General features: G+C 43.8%; 1 protein-coding gene across 1 annotated transcript in view; it reads right to left on the bottom strand.

Annotated features, from left to right (window-relative positions):
* The window catches only part of efna3b (ephrin-A3b), a 49,156-nt gene extending 34,715 nt beyond the window's left edge, over positions 1-14,441 (bottom strand). The window contains exon 1 of the mRNA XM_061216402.1: positions 14,162-14,441. Coding sequence (XP_061072386.1) covers positions 14,162-14,268 — 107 coding nt within the window. The 5' untranslated portion in view covers positions 14,269-14,441. The remainder of the gene's footprint in view (positions 1-14,161) is intronic.
* Between the last annotated feature and the right edge of the window lie 1,929 nt (positions 14,442-16,370).

Raw genomic sequence — 16,370 nt, 5'->3', positions numbered from 1 at the left:
AATATAATGTTAATTCAGATGAAAATGCCTATGTATACTCTGCATTTAAATGCAAATGTATTTAAATCTGATCCCAAACCTCCACAGCACTTAGCAAAAATGATTTTCATTACCTAAAAGGACCTAATCTCTTTGGCATTTCACATGCACATTTGTAGAATATTTAAAGGCAGCCAACCATTGTCCTGGGCTTTCAAATCAGCAACTGAAAAAAGACCTCTACAACAGCTGTGCGCAAGCCATTTCATCTCAGAATCAAATGCAGAAGTACATTTTAATTACAATTGACAACTATTTTAATTACAATTGATTGGCAGAATGTTTCCGTCTCTCTTTTTCTTTTTCTCTCTCCCTCCCTCCCTTTTCTTTCACCCTCTCTTTTACATTCCTATTCAAATTCAAATGGGCCTTATTGGCATGACAGAGGAGTCTCAGCGTTGTCGAGGCTTCTGGAAAACACAGCCACGGCCCTCTTTTACAACGTCCAAACATCTGTATCCCAGGGCACTTGTAGCACTGCGGTTCAGAAACAGCCCTGTCTTTACACTGACAGCCAGGGAGATCCCGACATGCGTAGCGCTATTCCTGTGCCTCCACAATCCGCACACACACCTCTTCACCATTATTATTAGCCGTGTTTTTCCAGCCTGGGAAAAGACGCGCTTCGTCAGTGATACCTGTCTCTGATGTTAACTGTATTTAATTTGGCACTACACTAAGGCTGATTCATCCAGTAGTGCATTACTAAATCATCATTGTGTTTTGGCTCCACCCCATATCTATAAGTATGCAGCTGTCAAAAAAGCAGCTAAACAGCTTAATACTGTTTTGCTGTCAGACAGCGCAGGACTGTGTGCCGCGCTGTAATCCTGAATGATTAGCAGCGAATTCATGTTTATCGGACGCGGGGCTGCATTTCTTTTCCGACCGGCTGGAATTTTAGCGGCAGAGGAGAAAGCTGGAAGCAGAAGGATGAAAACTAAAAGCAATGGGCGTCTTATCCTTCTCCCAACCGCAGCAGATATGGCATCAAACTATCCGCAGAATCCACTCAAACACGGGCCAATTCACCAAGCATCCGCTGCATTCATAATTCCTCCAGAATGACGGGGAAGAGTAGAATTTCCTTCCTGCTGAGTTGTGCCTCTGACAGCAGATAAATCCTGCCAATGCTTATTTGTAGTTTACATTAATTGCGTGATTTCATCTCAATGCAATTTCCACAGGGCAGGGCCTTTTTATAAAGTATCCCTGGGCATTTTCAGCAGGGGTTTGCATTATGCAGTGCTGAAGATTACACAGCACCCAGTCCGGTGCTGGTGGTGTTACACAGGATGAGAACTGCTCGAAACACTGGATTTACTCCATATGAAAGATTATCATTAATTCTAAATCTTAACAAGGCATCCGTGAGCATTAATCATCTAACATGCATTATCCATCAACAGCCTGGAATAAGCTCGCAAAGTCAGCCATCCAAAAGATTCTTTCTGATTCATCAACCATTTTGCTACTTTTGCCTGCTCATGTATTCATGTAAAAACGGCGCACCCTAGCTGTACAGCTAATGAACCTTGACATTTTCAGTCAGATAGCAGTTTCGATATTAAGGGAGTTGGCATGCATGGTTACATGGTGTCTGGTTGAATGTCTACATCGCATTTCAATATTTAAAATGCTGTCTGCTGCAGTGGTGAGAGCTTGTTAAGACTGCAGTGAAAAACACGGCAATCTCTGGCCCAGTGACCTGTGCCACCCAGCGCTGTGAAACTGCCAGGAAGAGAGCACCTCCGGGCCGGACCACCCCGTCTCCAGTGTCTCTGAGGCGCGGGGTGAATCTGTCAAACGCCGCGGCCGGAGGGGGCGGCTGGGTGCGGAGGGAACTGAAGGTGAGCCATTAGAGCCGGGCGGCGTGAAAAGGCCGCTTCAGAGCGGCGCGGTTGAAGTGACGGCGCGGAGGGCCAGGACGCATGGCGGGGCTCGCGCCGTTACGGGGAGAGGCCGCTGCGAGGAACGCGGTCGCCACGGCCGCCGCGGCACGCCGCGCGTCCCGCTTTTAGCAGGAGCACTCAAGGCTGGCGCGTGCTAACGAAAGCAGCGCCGCCATTAATCAAAACTACGGACCCAGAGCCACTCAGCCGCTCTGCCTCACATTACCGTGTTCCCTCAGCCCTCTGCAGCTCTCAGTTACATTATGCAGACCGGTAAAGTACAATACAAACACTAACACCCCCACACACAGGCTGCAGTACTGAATACATGAGGTCTACCTGCTTTCTCCCCACCCCCTCTCTCTCACACACTCTCATTCTCTCTCTCTCCCTCACACACACTCTCTCTCCCTCATTCTCTCTCACTCTCCCTCACTCTCTCTCTCATTCTCTCTCTCACACACACTCTCTCTCCCTCATTCTCTCTCTCTCCCTCTCTCTCTCACAGACATACTCTCTCTCCCTCACTCTCTCTCTCTCTCTCCCTCACACACACATACTCTCTCCCTCTCTCTCCCTCACCAATTCTCTTTCACACACACACACACATACTCTCTCTCCCTCACTCTCTATCTCCCTCACTCTCTCTCACTCACACACACACACACACTCTCTCTCTCACACACACACATACTCTCTCTCTCACACACACACATACTCTCTCTCCCTCACTCATTCTCTCTCACACACTCTCCCTCATTCTCTCTCTCCCTCACTCTCTCACACACACATACTCTCTCTCCCTCACTCTCTCTCTCTCACACACACACTCTATCTCCCTCACTCTCTCTCTCTCTCACTCACACACACATCCTCTCTCTCTCTCACTCACACACACACATACTCTCTCTCCCTCACTCTCTCTCTCTCACACACACACATACTCTCTCTCCCTCACTCTCTCTCTCACACACACACATACTCTCTCTCCATCACTCTCTCTCTCCCTCACACACACATACTCTCTCTCCCTCACTCTCTCTCTCTCTCTCTCTCTCTCTCTCTCTCTCACACACACATACTCTCTCTCCCTCTCTCTCCCTCACTCTCTCTCTCTCACACACACACATACTCTCTCTCCCTCACTCTCTCTCTCTCACACACACACATACTCTCTCTCCCTCACTCTCTCTCAGTGACAGCAGCGTGGAGTGTTGTCAGTCGGCTGTCGTCACGAGGCCCAGATAAGACCCAATCTGGGAACAGCACTCCGGCAAACAGCACGGCATTCCTCTCCCTCCCTCTCCTCTCTCCATCCCTCTGTATATTTTTCCCTCCCTCTCTCCTTTTCTAATGAACACAATCTCAAGCTCTCTCCTGTGTCTATCCCACTTTCGCTCAATTATATTTAATTCATGACAGGTGCTGGCAATATTTCTGAAAGCAGAGGCAAGGCGATACACCTCACAGCGTGTTAGCGGCAATGTCGCAGAGTGGGCTGTTGTGCACGGTGTGTGTGTGTGTGTATGGTGCCACTGTGTGCGGGCTTATGCCATGCCTTTTCCAGTGTACATACGATTATTACAATAAACATGGAATAAATGCCAGGCATAATGTCACCTCAAAGATATTTTTCCAGAATCCACTATTTAGGAATAAATGGTGACCTACTGCAAAAACCCACCTTTTTTAATCCAGTGTGTGTGTGCGTGTGTGTGTGTGTGTGTGTGCGTGTGAGGGGGAGAAAGGTCCTGTCATGTTTGCGTGAGTGTGTTTGTGTGTGTGTGTGTGCGTGTGAGTGTGTGTGTTTGTGTGTGTGGGGGGAGAAGAAAGGTCCTGTCATGTCAGGAAATGCAAGCCTTTTCCACAACTTAACATTAATATTCCCCTCCCTCTCTCCCTCTCTCCCTCCTCTCTACTTCTATATCCTCTTTTCTATCTCTCGCTTTATTAATATCCCCCTCCGTCTTTCCCAGTCTCTCCTTCTTTTTGCTTGCCTTCCCTCTTTCTCCCCCTCTCTCGGGAAGTGACACAGAATTCTTTAAACTGCTGTAAAAATACATTTATTACCATAACCCTGCAACATAGCTTCCCATTTGCAGACTGCACTGCACACACATGCACACACACACACACACACACGCTCACAGTGCCACACCTTATTCGCACTCACACACACACACACACACATATAAACACACGCGGCGCAGGTACACGCTAACGAAAAGGAAGCCAGTTGCGACAGAGACAGTCACGGAGAGCATGAAAGGGAGATGGTAGTACAGCATGGTCTCCACACTCCCACACACAGTTCAGCAGCTCCGCACGTCACTGGCTGTCTTCGGGGGGACTTCCCATTGACTCCACACGGGGCGGAAACAGACGAGGAAGAAGGGGAAAATAAACATGAGACAAGGCGTCACTCAGAGAGGGCAAGTTCCCTTTAAAGTGGGAACAGCCTTGCCTCTCCTCAAGCCCCCTCATGCAGAGCCAAAGCCGCACATTAGCAGGTAGGGAGGAGGGGGCTGGAGGAAATTGATATTAAGCACACCCACACACATCTCCCGCTCACACACAGGCAGAATTAGGCGGGAGAGCCAGAAGAGCATTGATATTCAGCACACCCACACACAGACTGGTGAGAATCTGGAGCTGTGCGCTACCTTCCATATGCTTCCCCTGTCACACGTTACACTGCACCAGCACACCGAGCCGACCACAAACTCACGCACGCATCACACACAAACACACGCAGACACGCACAGCCCCGCCATTCACAAACGGAACAGCCTTCAGCAACTTAACTGTGCTACAGATCTACACGGTGTGTGTACTACGAGCTGCAGTGTTTCACTGTGTACCGTTGTTAAATAAGCCCAATGGGCAACAAACGCCAATGGCCGAGGAGATGGGAAATGCACACTCCCACCAGTTTGAGATGTAAAGTGATTCTGAATCATGGATGGAGGGAGAAGCAGATAGGGTGAGAATGGGGGATGAGGAATCAATACACTGCAGACATAAATAGACAGAGAGAGAGAAAGAGAGAGAGAGATAAAAGACAAGTGAGCAGATGGAAAGAGGAGCCAGGCACACTGATTGAGGGTCGGATACATTGACAGAAACTCACAGTTCCCACAATGGACACAGGTCAACCCAGACCACACAGAGAGCAATTAATGATAGTGATTATATTTTGTGAGTATAGCACATCAATGTTGTTTGGACATTATCTACCGTGCCTCTGTTAATATATACTGTGTAAGAAAATGGGATTATTCCATTTAATAATGTAGGTAATGGAGGATTGAGCAGCAATGAATGCACTGCTTATTACCATGATCACTGACATGCAAAGAGGCAGATTTTGGTTCAAGCCTGTGTTTAGCTGATAAAACTGCAGTGAAAACAAGCCCAGAATTGATTCTGTTGTTCTACGCTTGTTACAGTCAAGCACCATGGAGAATCCACATTTCCCTGTTTTCTTTTCATTTTCTAATTACAGAGATGATTACTGCTAAAGACTTCCCGATTTGATTTTCAAATGACTTTTAGTATATTCTTGAAGAGAGAATATTGTTTGAGCTGCAGGGACGTACACAAACGGACCATGGTCCAGAGGAAGACTATGTAGGAATGTATCCACCGGTGCCATTTTAGGTGTGCTGTGGAATCCTGACTGTGACGGTGTCATTGGGTCACCCCAGGAGGGACACTTCCTGTACAAGAGAAGTGATGAGATGGCCAAATACACCCGAGCTTACAAATCCAAAGGTCAGGTAAAAATGGGGGACATAAATGTGTTAAATACATAAATAAATGAATAAATATGGTCCTTTCAAGGTGAACTGGCTCAGTTCAGTGGTGAATGTCATTAGTGGTGTGGTGAAAAAAATCACTTCACTTCAATTTGTGTTCACACCATTCTCTTGGATGAAGTCTCAGGCCTTCGTAATTTGTAACCATTTTAAGAAACTGTACCATTTTCAATGTCGATATTATCAGAGTGGACATTCGTCAAACCACAGGAAAATTGTTAAATGGTTATACAAAGGACAGTTAGACCGCATAAATGCATGTTGGTTTCTATTTACGTTCTGCAATAATTCACTATGTCCAGTCATATGATGCCACCTGCTATGTTAGCCCTGAAGACCGCGTTCAAAGCGAGAAAAACGGATGTGACCATTCACATTTCCATATGTAGTTCATTGGAAGATATTATACACGTATCTACTGTATATTCATATCCACTGTAAGCTCCCATGGCTCTTTCATCCCATCTGCATTCTGTACAACAGTTGGTGTCACTCAAGGGAAGAAAGCCCTGATGAATGAAAGAGCAGTATATCAAACGTTTCCTTCCAGACATCGATGCGCTCAATTCCAACATCTGCCAAATTTTCCGGATGCTGACAGCGAACGTAACATGGATAGAATCACGACGTAAACCGATCTTTAAAACAAAAGCAAACAGAATCGTGACATAAAACCGTTCGTTAAATAAATAAAAACACAGTCACGTGATAAACCGATCCTTAAATAAAAAACATGAAATCCTCCGAAGGGGAGTAAAACACGACGAAAAAGAGCCTTCCCAGTGCACAGAAAAACATAAAAGCACTGGACTCCATACCCATATACAGCTAGCTGCCTTTAGTGGTTTCCTCTGCTCAACTAGAGACAATGTGCCACAATTCTAAGGGGAAAACAAAAAGAACTTCACAAAATAGTACTGCTTTAAAACAGAATGGAGGGATTCCAGGGCCACTTTATAGGAATATCTATATAAAATGGCCTAAAGCGTATGATATACAAAGTGAAAGTAAAACATAGCAGACAAATTTGCCTAAGTACTATGCAAATCAACCATTATTCTCTTTTGTGAACAGACGAAAAAGGTAGAAAGCAGGTATAAATTTGAGTCAGTGTGAATGTACAATAGCTTCCTTTTTCCCCTGGGTTATAACGGGAATCTCAAATCTCAAATAAAGATCTATTATGTCTCCAAGGTCGGGTTCTTAAATAAAGAGAGAAAACCCACGTCGGTGACTTGGCCGCTTTGAGAACATTTGTTTTACAGCAACCACATTGTTTCCCTGGGCCAAAATGATGTGTGATACTTATCCGTATTTCTGTGTGTACATAAGGAGAAATCTTTTCGCTTGGCCTGCTTTTCAGCTTTGTATTTGCATTTCAATCTTTGTGTCTGAAATTGGTTCTACCTGTCTGCTGGAAGCCTTGGGTAAAGAGAGGCGCAGGAGAATATGCTCCACATTTAAGTTAAGTGCAGATGCAATAACCGTGCAATGGGCAGAATAGCAATGGCTTAGAGTAAATTGTCCAAAGCCTTTATCTGCTTGTTTTCTCATTAATATGAAGTTGTTTTCTTAACTGTTGAACAGCTCATAAACAGACATTTGCAGTCAGCTTGAAGCTCCGGGAAGCAATTCTTTGCTGCAGTTACACACGCTGAGGGATCAGACAAAAACCTGTTACCTCCTAATTCTCTAGGCTTTTACATTTCCACAGTGGAGCAATGAAGGAAAAGAAGGAACTCGGATGCCACTTTGCTGAACTATCAAAGCACATGAAATGGAAAACAGCAGTAACTGCACGGAATAAATCTTTGTGTAAAAACCCGTAACTTATTTATAAGTGTTGTGGCCTTTATTTGTGTGACGAAACCCTGACAGAGGCTGTGCGTTGGTGAAAGAACTTTTCTCCCTCCTCTCGACTTCACCGTGGAGCAACGCTCAGGAACAGCGGCCATTTAATTTGCACAGCAAAACTATTTTTTCTGGCAAAGAAACAAAGGAACCCAGAAAGAAAGAAATGTGCTCTTGTGAAATCTCCAGAGCAGCTGACTGACGTGACGCAGGTAGAGCTCGGCGAGACGCTTCTGAACAACAGTGCGCCGGATAGGCTGAGAAACTTCCCCGATATTTCAGACTACAGTTTGGCAGCAGGGTGATGCAACTGTTGTAACTGCAACGGATATGTACTGGATTTGAATAAAATGTACGCAACGCTAAAAAATGAAAGAATTCTCCTTTCGGTGTCATGTCTGTTTGAGTAGACGAGATCCTGAGGTTTCCTCCATTTTTAGGAAAATAACATATACTTTTTTTAACAACCAGGTTGCAGGTTATAACAGAGGATCTGATTTCAAATCCATTTGCAGTGAAATGTACGTGACAACACAAAAAACACGGAAAATGGTATCCATTTGGCTGAGTAGTACCAATTGCACTTATTTTCTTATTTGGTGATCACAGTAACCAAAAAATCCCTTTCCTTGGGCCTGCTTTCACATTATTTTGGCAGTTATTTCTCTTGAATTCTGCTTTCATTACAGTGTCTCACTGTAGAGGGCTTTCCAACTGGACACATCCAATTTCAATTATTATTATTATTTTTCTTTTTTTAGGTGAAATACTAACCAGAAACTTAATTTTCCTATTAATGAAAAACTTCTACAAGCTAATAGTTTGCAGCTGACTAAATTGATGGTCCAAAGGCACTGAACTAGAAATGTCTATAAATATTTCACATGAGAAAGGAAATATTTTATGAAGGCACAAGCCTGTCACCCTTAAATAAACAAGAGAGCTGTTTAGCATTGTCTACATGTTTAATGGTACATAGCCAAAAATGAATGAGCTCACAGCACGCATATAAATAAACTCTCTCAGCACATACAAAATGCATAACTGAATCCTGCTTGAGTCCATATATGTGACCCCAGAATAGAACTTAAAAAAAAGGATTTTTCCCTAAAAAACGGTAGTCTCCCCATATATTATTTTTACAACACGGTAAACAGTAAAATGTAAGAAATTAACAAATAAAAATTCACCCCTTCAATGAGTGTCAACTTAAGAGTCGCCCCTTTATGCAAAAACTGACCAAAAACGAATTCATTATAATTAAAATCGTGTCCACATTCATCACAACGTTGTTGTGAAAATAATCATATGATAAAGTACATTAATCTAATTTTGTTGATAAGAGATCTCATTATAAAGAAAGTCCTTTATCAGATGAAGCCATGTTTTCCAGTAGGCCGTTATCAATTCTAGTACTCCCAAGCCAGCACAAAAAACTATGCAAATAAGAAATTTGCCATCCAATATTGCCTGATGCAAGCAATTTTCTGATGGAAATGCTCACAAATTCACTGAGAGATTGTTTTAAGGTCTTCATAAAAGCGACAGGAATTTGCATTAATGGTGCTCAAGCAGAAGTGGGTGATAGACTTGAATGTAATCAGCCACTGAATCTGTTGCTCTTTTTATGCGCCAGCATGACCATCCCTATGATTTGGTCCGTGTGAATAAGCTGTTTTCTAAATCACCCCTGGTCACCGGTCACGAATATTACCATTCGAGGAACAACAGCTGGAGACCCCCCCACCCCCCGCGAAACACTCCAAGCAATGTAAAGCTTTTCATTTCCACAACTGCTCTCATCCCTTAATTTATTACTTTTGGTGTGCATCTAGCCCAGTATCATGTAAGGTTCTTTACATCTAAATTATATTTTTTCCCCAGGTCCACAATCCACACAGCCTCTAAGCGACTAATGAGCTGGCTGAATAAAACATGTTTTTTCCCTGCATTGATCAGGGGAGCCATGCTTGTCATTTTAAGGGAGATTTTGTGCAAACGTGATCATTTGTTTTGTTAACAGCTGCGTCGGGGTGCTGCGGCTCCAGACCTCTCTATGTATTTATTCACTCAGGTTTCTTAATTATGCGTCTGACAAGCTCAGAAACTCTGCTTTAAAAATTGATGGATCGGGCATGCCAGAACATCTCCCATTCACAGTAATTGAGCGCGTGGAGTCTGCCATGCAGGCGAGCCGCGAAACAATTTTCTGAATGTCTGAATTGCTTGTAAACTTTTCCTAAGGCGCAAAAGGCCTACATGCATTCAAACGCCTCCCTTAATTGTCAGGTGGCTCCCGATAAGTGGCGATTTAATGGGCTGATGGCTTTGTTTTGTTTCAGTCAGCCATCAATGAGCAGGAACATCTGAATTACAGAGACTGTGGTTACTGCCCTGAGCTGGAGGCGAGAGCAGCGCTTTCTCCTGGTTCTGCCTCTGTTCCCACCCCTCCTCGGTGTGTAGCAGCACAGTAAACAGTGTCTCTCTGTGTGTCGAACGGTCTCGAACAAATTGTGATGCCACAGCCTGATTCCTTTGTGTGAACACAAAGGAATCAGTTTACATCTAAACTGCAACGCAAAGCGAGTACCCTCGCAGTGGAAAACTCACATCGCCTTGTTAAAGTATCGGCTATAGTTTCTATAGCTGGGCTATTTTGATACGATATGTATCAGGTGCCTAATGAGTGCCTTTCTTTTTTTAGCAGTAGATGTGCCTGAGCATCAGCGGTCACCAAACAATTAACAAAGTTAAAGTGTTCTGGGAGCGCTCCACGATTAAGGTCATTGCCTCGACACTGTACTCCAAACAAAAGGCCCGGGTAAAGCCAACGTTCGGCCTCCGGACTATCCGACAGCGAGGAAAACCGGAGCAAGGACGGAAACAAACAAAAACAAACTGCACCCCCCCACCCCACCCCCCACCCCCCCAAACTCGGACCCATTGACCCGCACGACCGAAACGGCGCAGAAACTTTTGACCGCTGCTGCGGAGCCGAACGACACACGAGTCCCTTTTTCTCCAGGCGCTCTTCCACTGCTCAAACTAGGCCAACAGTCTGAGGTACCAGGATGTCTTCAAAGTGCTCCAAAACTGTAAGTGAGGAACAGGCAAACGAAGTCCGGAGAGAGACGTGCTGTTTTAATTAATGACACCATTTGAACAAAGGGAGGCCGGCTCTGTTTCACCAGGCTGTCTCTCACTTCTGAAGGCTGTGATTTAACGGGGGTTACTTCACAATTCGTCAAATTTATGAGAGTCAGGTCCGACTTTTGACAGCTGCAACTTCAGTGAGATGTCGGAAATATATTTTTTTAATCTGCAATCCAAACACTGAAATCCTTTTTGATCAGCTTCCTGTTACAGTATCTGTATTAATTTAAATAACCATTGAATTTCAGACAGTCAGTTCTGCAGAAAAACACACGTTACAGCAACAAGCATTGACTGAGAACCAAAACTGACAGTTTTTGTTTAGAAAACTGTATTGAGGCTTGGGGGAAAGATATGAATTTGAGCGTAACTAGTAGTGATCTTTTTTATTGTTCTCGATAAAATTTGAATTATTACAATCTTTGTTGCACCATGCTACACTATATCCACTGTTTAAACTGTATTATAAGTTTAAACTGTATTATCTGTTTAAACTGTATTATAAGTTTAAACGATATCCCATTTCAGGGCTGTGCATGAGCCTACCTCATGATAGGATCATGATACATGGATCACAGTATGAGACATATCACGATTTGACGCACTTAACAATGCGCATGGTGATAATCAAATTCAGTGTACAAAAAAGCAAATGTACTCATGCATGCAAATTCCATTCCAGACTGTGATCGGGCCGGTAACCTGATCTTTTTCTAAATCTGCACAGAGTTACATAAATTGACATGGATTGATAAAAGGGTCACTCATGCAGCATTAATAATATATTTTAAGAAAGTGCACCACAACACTCAGCTGCATGGTACATTTCCATGGACTTGTCCAATTGCGTTTTTACCAACTTTAATTAAGCGTAGTATTTTATTTATAATGGTGTGTTCAGGCCGTGTGGAGAGTGACTAAAGTGTGTTTGTGTGTTTGTGTAGGGCAGCGGAGTGTACAGGTTTTTAACTGCAATACAGCATGAGAAATGCTAAAGGGACAACAATGATGAGTGTCATGTGAATGCTGTTGAACAATACACTCAGCTGTCTAGCACGGGCAGTGTGGCGTGTGGTGTGATGAGGCAAGTTCCGCTATACTGTCATTAAAACAGCATTCAAGTCATAGCTTCTGAATTGACAATATGAAATAGTGTGCAACGTGCAAACTAGGTCGATCTCTATATTATTTCATAGATTTCAGATTTTATCTATTAAGAATGAGAGAGATTATATGCAAGGATAAAAACGCACAAGGACAAACATGGATATTAAAATAATTAAAATACATACATATTGCAAATGGTCCTAAAGGCTAGCTCGTGCATCCATTCAGCACTCAACAGACACGCCTACAAGCCCACAAGCCCACACTAAAGCCTTACGCTGCTGCCATATAACTGTGTACGTGTGTTACTTTCACTACTGTATGTATGTTTCCGTGCATACGTGTGTGCTCATTCAAGGTCTGCATCAATTACATCCACACCTGTAAAAATGACAGGCTAAATGTGACTTTAATCAAGGTTCCTGGTCTGGAGTAAATTGAGGCACAGGACTGAGATGAACAGATTGGGGTCAGGGACAGAGAGAGATGGAGACACTGAGAAAGGAGAGAGAGATGTGAGATGGAGGGAACCAGAGATAAATGGACACGGAGGTAAAAAGAGAAGGCAGAAGACAAGCCTAGAAAAATAAAGTAATTCAGTGAGAGGCATGGGTTAAGGTTGTGAAATGAGAAATGAAAGAGGGACGAGAACAATAAAGGGGCTGAAACAGAGTCGGCGAAGAGGGAGAGAGATAAGAAAGGAGGGAGAAAAGGGCAGGAAGGGGGACTAAACACCGACACACAACAAACAGAGCGGGTCAGAAATAAAAACAGTCCTTACTACAAGCTGATGAAAGCCGGCGGAAGGTAACAGATATGCTAATGGAGGACACGGGGGGGGGGGGGGGCGCAGAAGGGGATGAAGAGAATAAGGACATGGAGGTTGCGGAAGAGAAGAATCATAGGTGTTCTGAGAAGGAGTAAAGAAGGATAAATGGAGATGGCATGAGGGTGAGTGAAAGAGTGGTGACATGGTGACATGAGGCAAAACAAAGTTAAAGTAGTTATAATAGGCAGATAGGCATTGTGTGAGAGAGATTCATTTTGTTACCACTGCTCACAATACCAGTCTGACTTATGTAGTAGGCTACCACGTACACAACGGACAACTGATTTGTTAAAAGTTTTCCTTAAGGTGCAACTAAACGAACTTTCCACACTTTTCACTCCCGCATAACCGTAAGCAACAAAAAAAAAAGAGATGAAATTCACAACATATTGTTTAGCAGGTGCTGGATAGACTAATGCACGACAAGAGCCAAACAGGGAAATTAATTAAATTATACAAAAAATATGTAAATAATGTCATGCATATTATCCTGGGGCCTCATATTCTCGTGGTTGCACATCGGGTACATATAAATGTGAATTCTGTGAATTTTCCTATATTTAGGCACGCGCCCAACAGCCATTAACCGCGCAAGTGCCGTATAGCGTACACATACCCACAGGAATGCAACGTTGACTGAACTGCTGGACTGAATTGTTAATTATCTGGCGCAAAAACCACCATGAAAGCAAACATCACTCCATAGTGCTTTATGCATAAAATGTTCTTTGCAATGATTAGGTGAATTCAAACGTTTGAAATTTTACCAAAACACGATGCCACTGAATAACCCCTCAAAATAAAAACAATATGCAAGCATCATTATAAAATTCAAATGCAATATCCTTTTGAGTGGACTTAAAAATGTGTCCACATAAAAGCATGACACAGCAGGCTAAAGACAAAGAGAACTACAGCCTTAGCCAGCATATTTAAATTGTCTTGCTGTTTTTCTGTCGTATTTAAAGCCACTTAAGTTTCTTTCATTGGATTAGGCTATTCCAAAACCAGCTTCCCTGAACAAAGTAGCTATGGGAAAGCATGGTACTATGCTATATGGATTTTGAGTTGGGTACTCGCACTAAACATGTAGGCGCGGGCACCTACAGGACATACGTAACCACACACATTCAATTTCGATAGGTGTAGTAGTGTGAATGGGTAAGATAGTGTGTAGGCTACATGTGCCAGTGTAGTTTTTACAATACTAGCCTCGAGAATAGATATTTACTTGTCAAACCATACCCGTTAAAAGTTCAGTAACAAGTTATCAATGAAAAGTAGCCTACTGTACGTTGCCAAACACGGCGATGGGGACAGATGTTCTCTTGCCGTTGGGTGTGTAGGTGGCTTGTGTGTCCCTATTTATTATGATGAGTGAGTCCATCCAGTGTAAACTGAGAACCTCACAATGAAAATAATTAAACCACTTATAGTGTTGTCAGGCAGTGCAGTGAATGTAGTAGACTTACTGTATATTTGAGCTGTTCCAGTGGACTGCATGTCGGTTGGCATACACCAGGTAGAAGTTCGTACAGGTGAGCGTTATGAGACAGAGAGATAACGCCACGAGAGCCATAATCCTCCGATATCTCTCTTTCCCCTTCCCGTGCACTCTCCTTAGTCTCTATTCCTCTATCCCACGCAGTTGTATGTTGAAGACATTCCAGTAAGAAAAATAAAAACACATAGCCGTTTAATGTTCGCAGATACTGTTCTGGTAAAATATTTTGCTAGCTAAGTGTTGTAGAACTCCAGTTCCATCGCGAAAACCCCCCTCCCCCCAGGCCCGCCACCTCTCACCCCCTGCAAACCCCTATTTGAACGCTGCAGAATTTTAATGCCACACTAGTAGCAGTCCGTGAAAATAATATGCTTCTGTTCCTCCTATGCCCCAAAGTTTCCCCTTAAAAACAAAAATGGGACACTGAGAGAAGGGGAATGGTTTGGGGGTAAAAGCCCCCAAATTAAAGAGAAAAATGTTTGCTTGCTATATTTGAGTAGCTGCGTGGAGCTGTTAAAGGAATCCTTGCAGCGCTGGATAAAACGAGGGTAACAATAGAAGGACAGGGGGCAAGCTTCATCCACTTCCTCACATGTATTCTTCAAATTATTATCATTATGTTCCTGGTATTTTAAAAAAAGAAAAAGAAATAAAGCGCTTAATTATCCTCGCGTGGTCATTTCCTCGCCACGCATAGGAAATCCGTTACAGTTCAATGTTTGAGCATCTAAAACTGTTACAAACATTCCATTCGCGAGTTTTGAAGTCTTTTTCTTCTTTTTCCTTTCCATCCAGCAACCCTCGCATCCACGCACGCACTCACTCCCTCTCGCTCTGTCGTTTTCTCCCCCTCTTTCTCTCTCCTGTTTGGTAGGCAGCGCGCATTCAATCGCTGACTCCACCCCCGGCTGGTGACAAAAGCGCGCATCCTGTAAACTCGCATTCTTCCCAGCGCGCTCAAGTCACCCCCACTTGTGTTTGGGGGATAAGCGAGTGGGGTATCGTTAACCCTTAATTTGCCGAGCGGTTTGGAGAACCTCACATGGCCACATATTTACGGCACGCTAATCAAACTTATCCCACGCGCCCCTCCCTTTATTTCCCCGGCCTTCTTTTATCATTAATTGTTTTTTTTTTTCGTATCTCTCTGAATTCCAGAACCTATATTATGCCTCCCCCTTCCTTCCTCATTTCAGAGTCCAGACACTGTAAGCCAGCCAGTCTTCACTAATACAGTATTATTATCTAAAATCCTCTTAGCTGGACAAATTGATGTGCTCCTTATTTTCATCCCCCCCCCCCCCCTCCCCCCCCCCCCCCCTCTCTCTCTCTCTGTAAGTAAACGTATCAGTACCTCATTGCTCATTGTTCAGCAACTTAGTATGTATATGTGTGCACTCTGGCTGTTTTCTCTTTGATTCTGTCTCTAGAGCATGTTATATGATCATACATACATACACATGATATTATGCAGTCATCCATGTGTAATGTTAATATTGTATCGTTACACACACACACAAACAGATCCCCCGTTGTTTTTTCTTTCTTTTTGTCAGCAATGCCGTCTCACTTGCGTCCCCTCCAGGCGTGTTGCCGTGGTGATCAAGAAAGGGTGAGAGGGAAATGGGGAGAAAGAGAGATTGTTACGGTTTCTTCTCGTCTGCTGGGAATGAGTTGGTTAAGGAGAAGTCAAAAATGATTTATTAGGAGAGAGAGGGAGAGAGAGAGAGAGGAAGGGAGGGAGAAAGAGAGAGAGAGGGAGAGAAGGAGACAGAGGGAGAAAGAGAGAGCACAAGGGAAGCATCACCCTGCTCTCTCTCTCACTCTCTCTCTCTCTCTCTCTGTTGCTGCAATGTCTTGTTAAGTGTCGGTTTCCTTCTCTCCCTGGCCCTCTGACTTCAACAGTCTCATAGCTCCCCCCTCAAACTTTCCCTAATATTCTCTCTCCATGTCCCTGTTTTCGCCTGTACGCATTATGTCAAACTACCTTCACTCCCATTTTCTAGGTCTATCTACCATCCCTTTGTTATCTCTTTCTCCCATGACATATCTGTCATCTCATTCTGTCTCTTTTTCATGTCTGCTTTTTCCTCCCCTGCAAGGGTGGACTGTCACTGAACCAGAGAGAGAGAGAGCTCTTTTTACTCATCTCCGTTTGCCCATCTATCTGGAGCAAA

Source organism: Conger conger, chromosome 1 (genome assembly GCF_963514075.1).
Source record: "Conger conger chromosome 1, fConCon1.1, whole genome shotgun sequence".
Lineage (NCBI taxonomy): Eukaryota > Metazoa > Chordata > Actinopteri > Anguilliformes > Congridae > Conger > Conger conger.
Note: the sequence above shows the minus strand (reverse complement) of the source record. Positions and strands in the feature narration are given on the sequence as shown.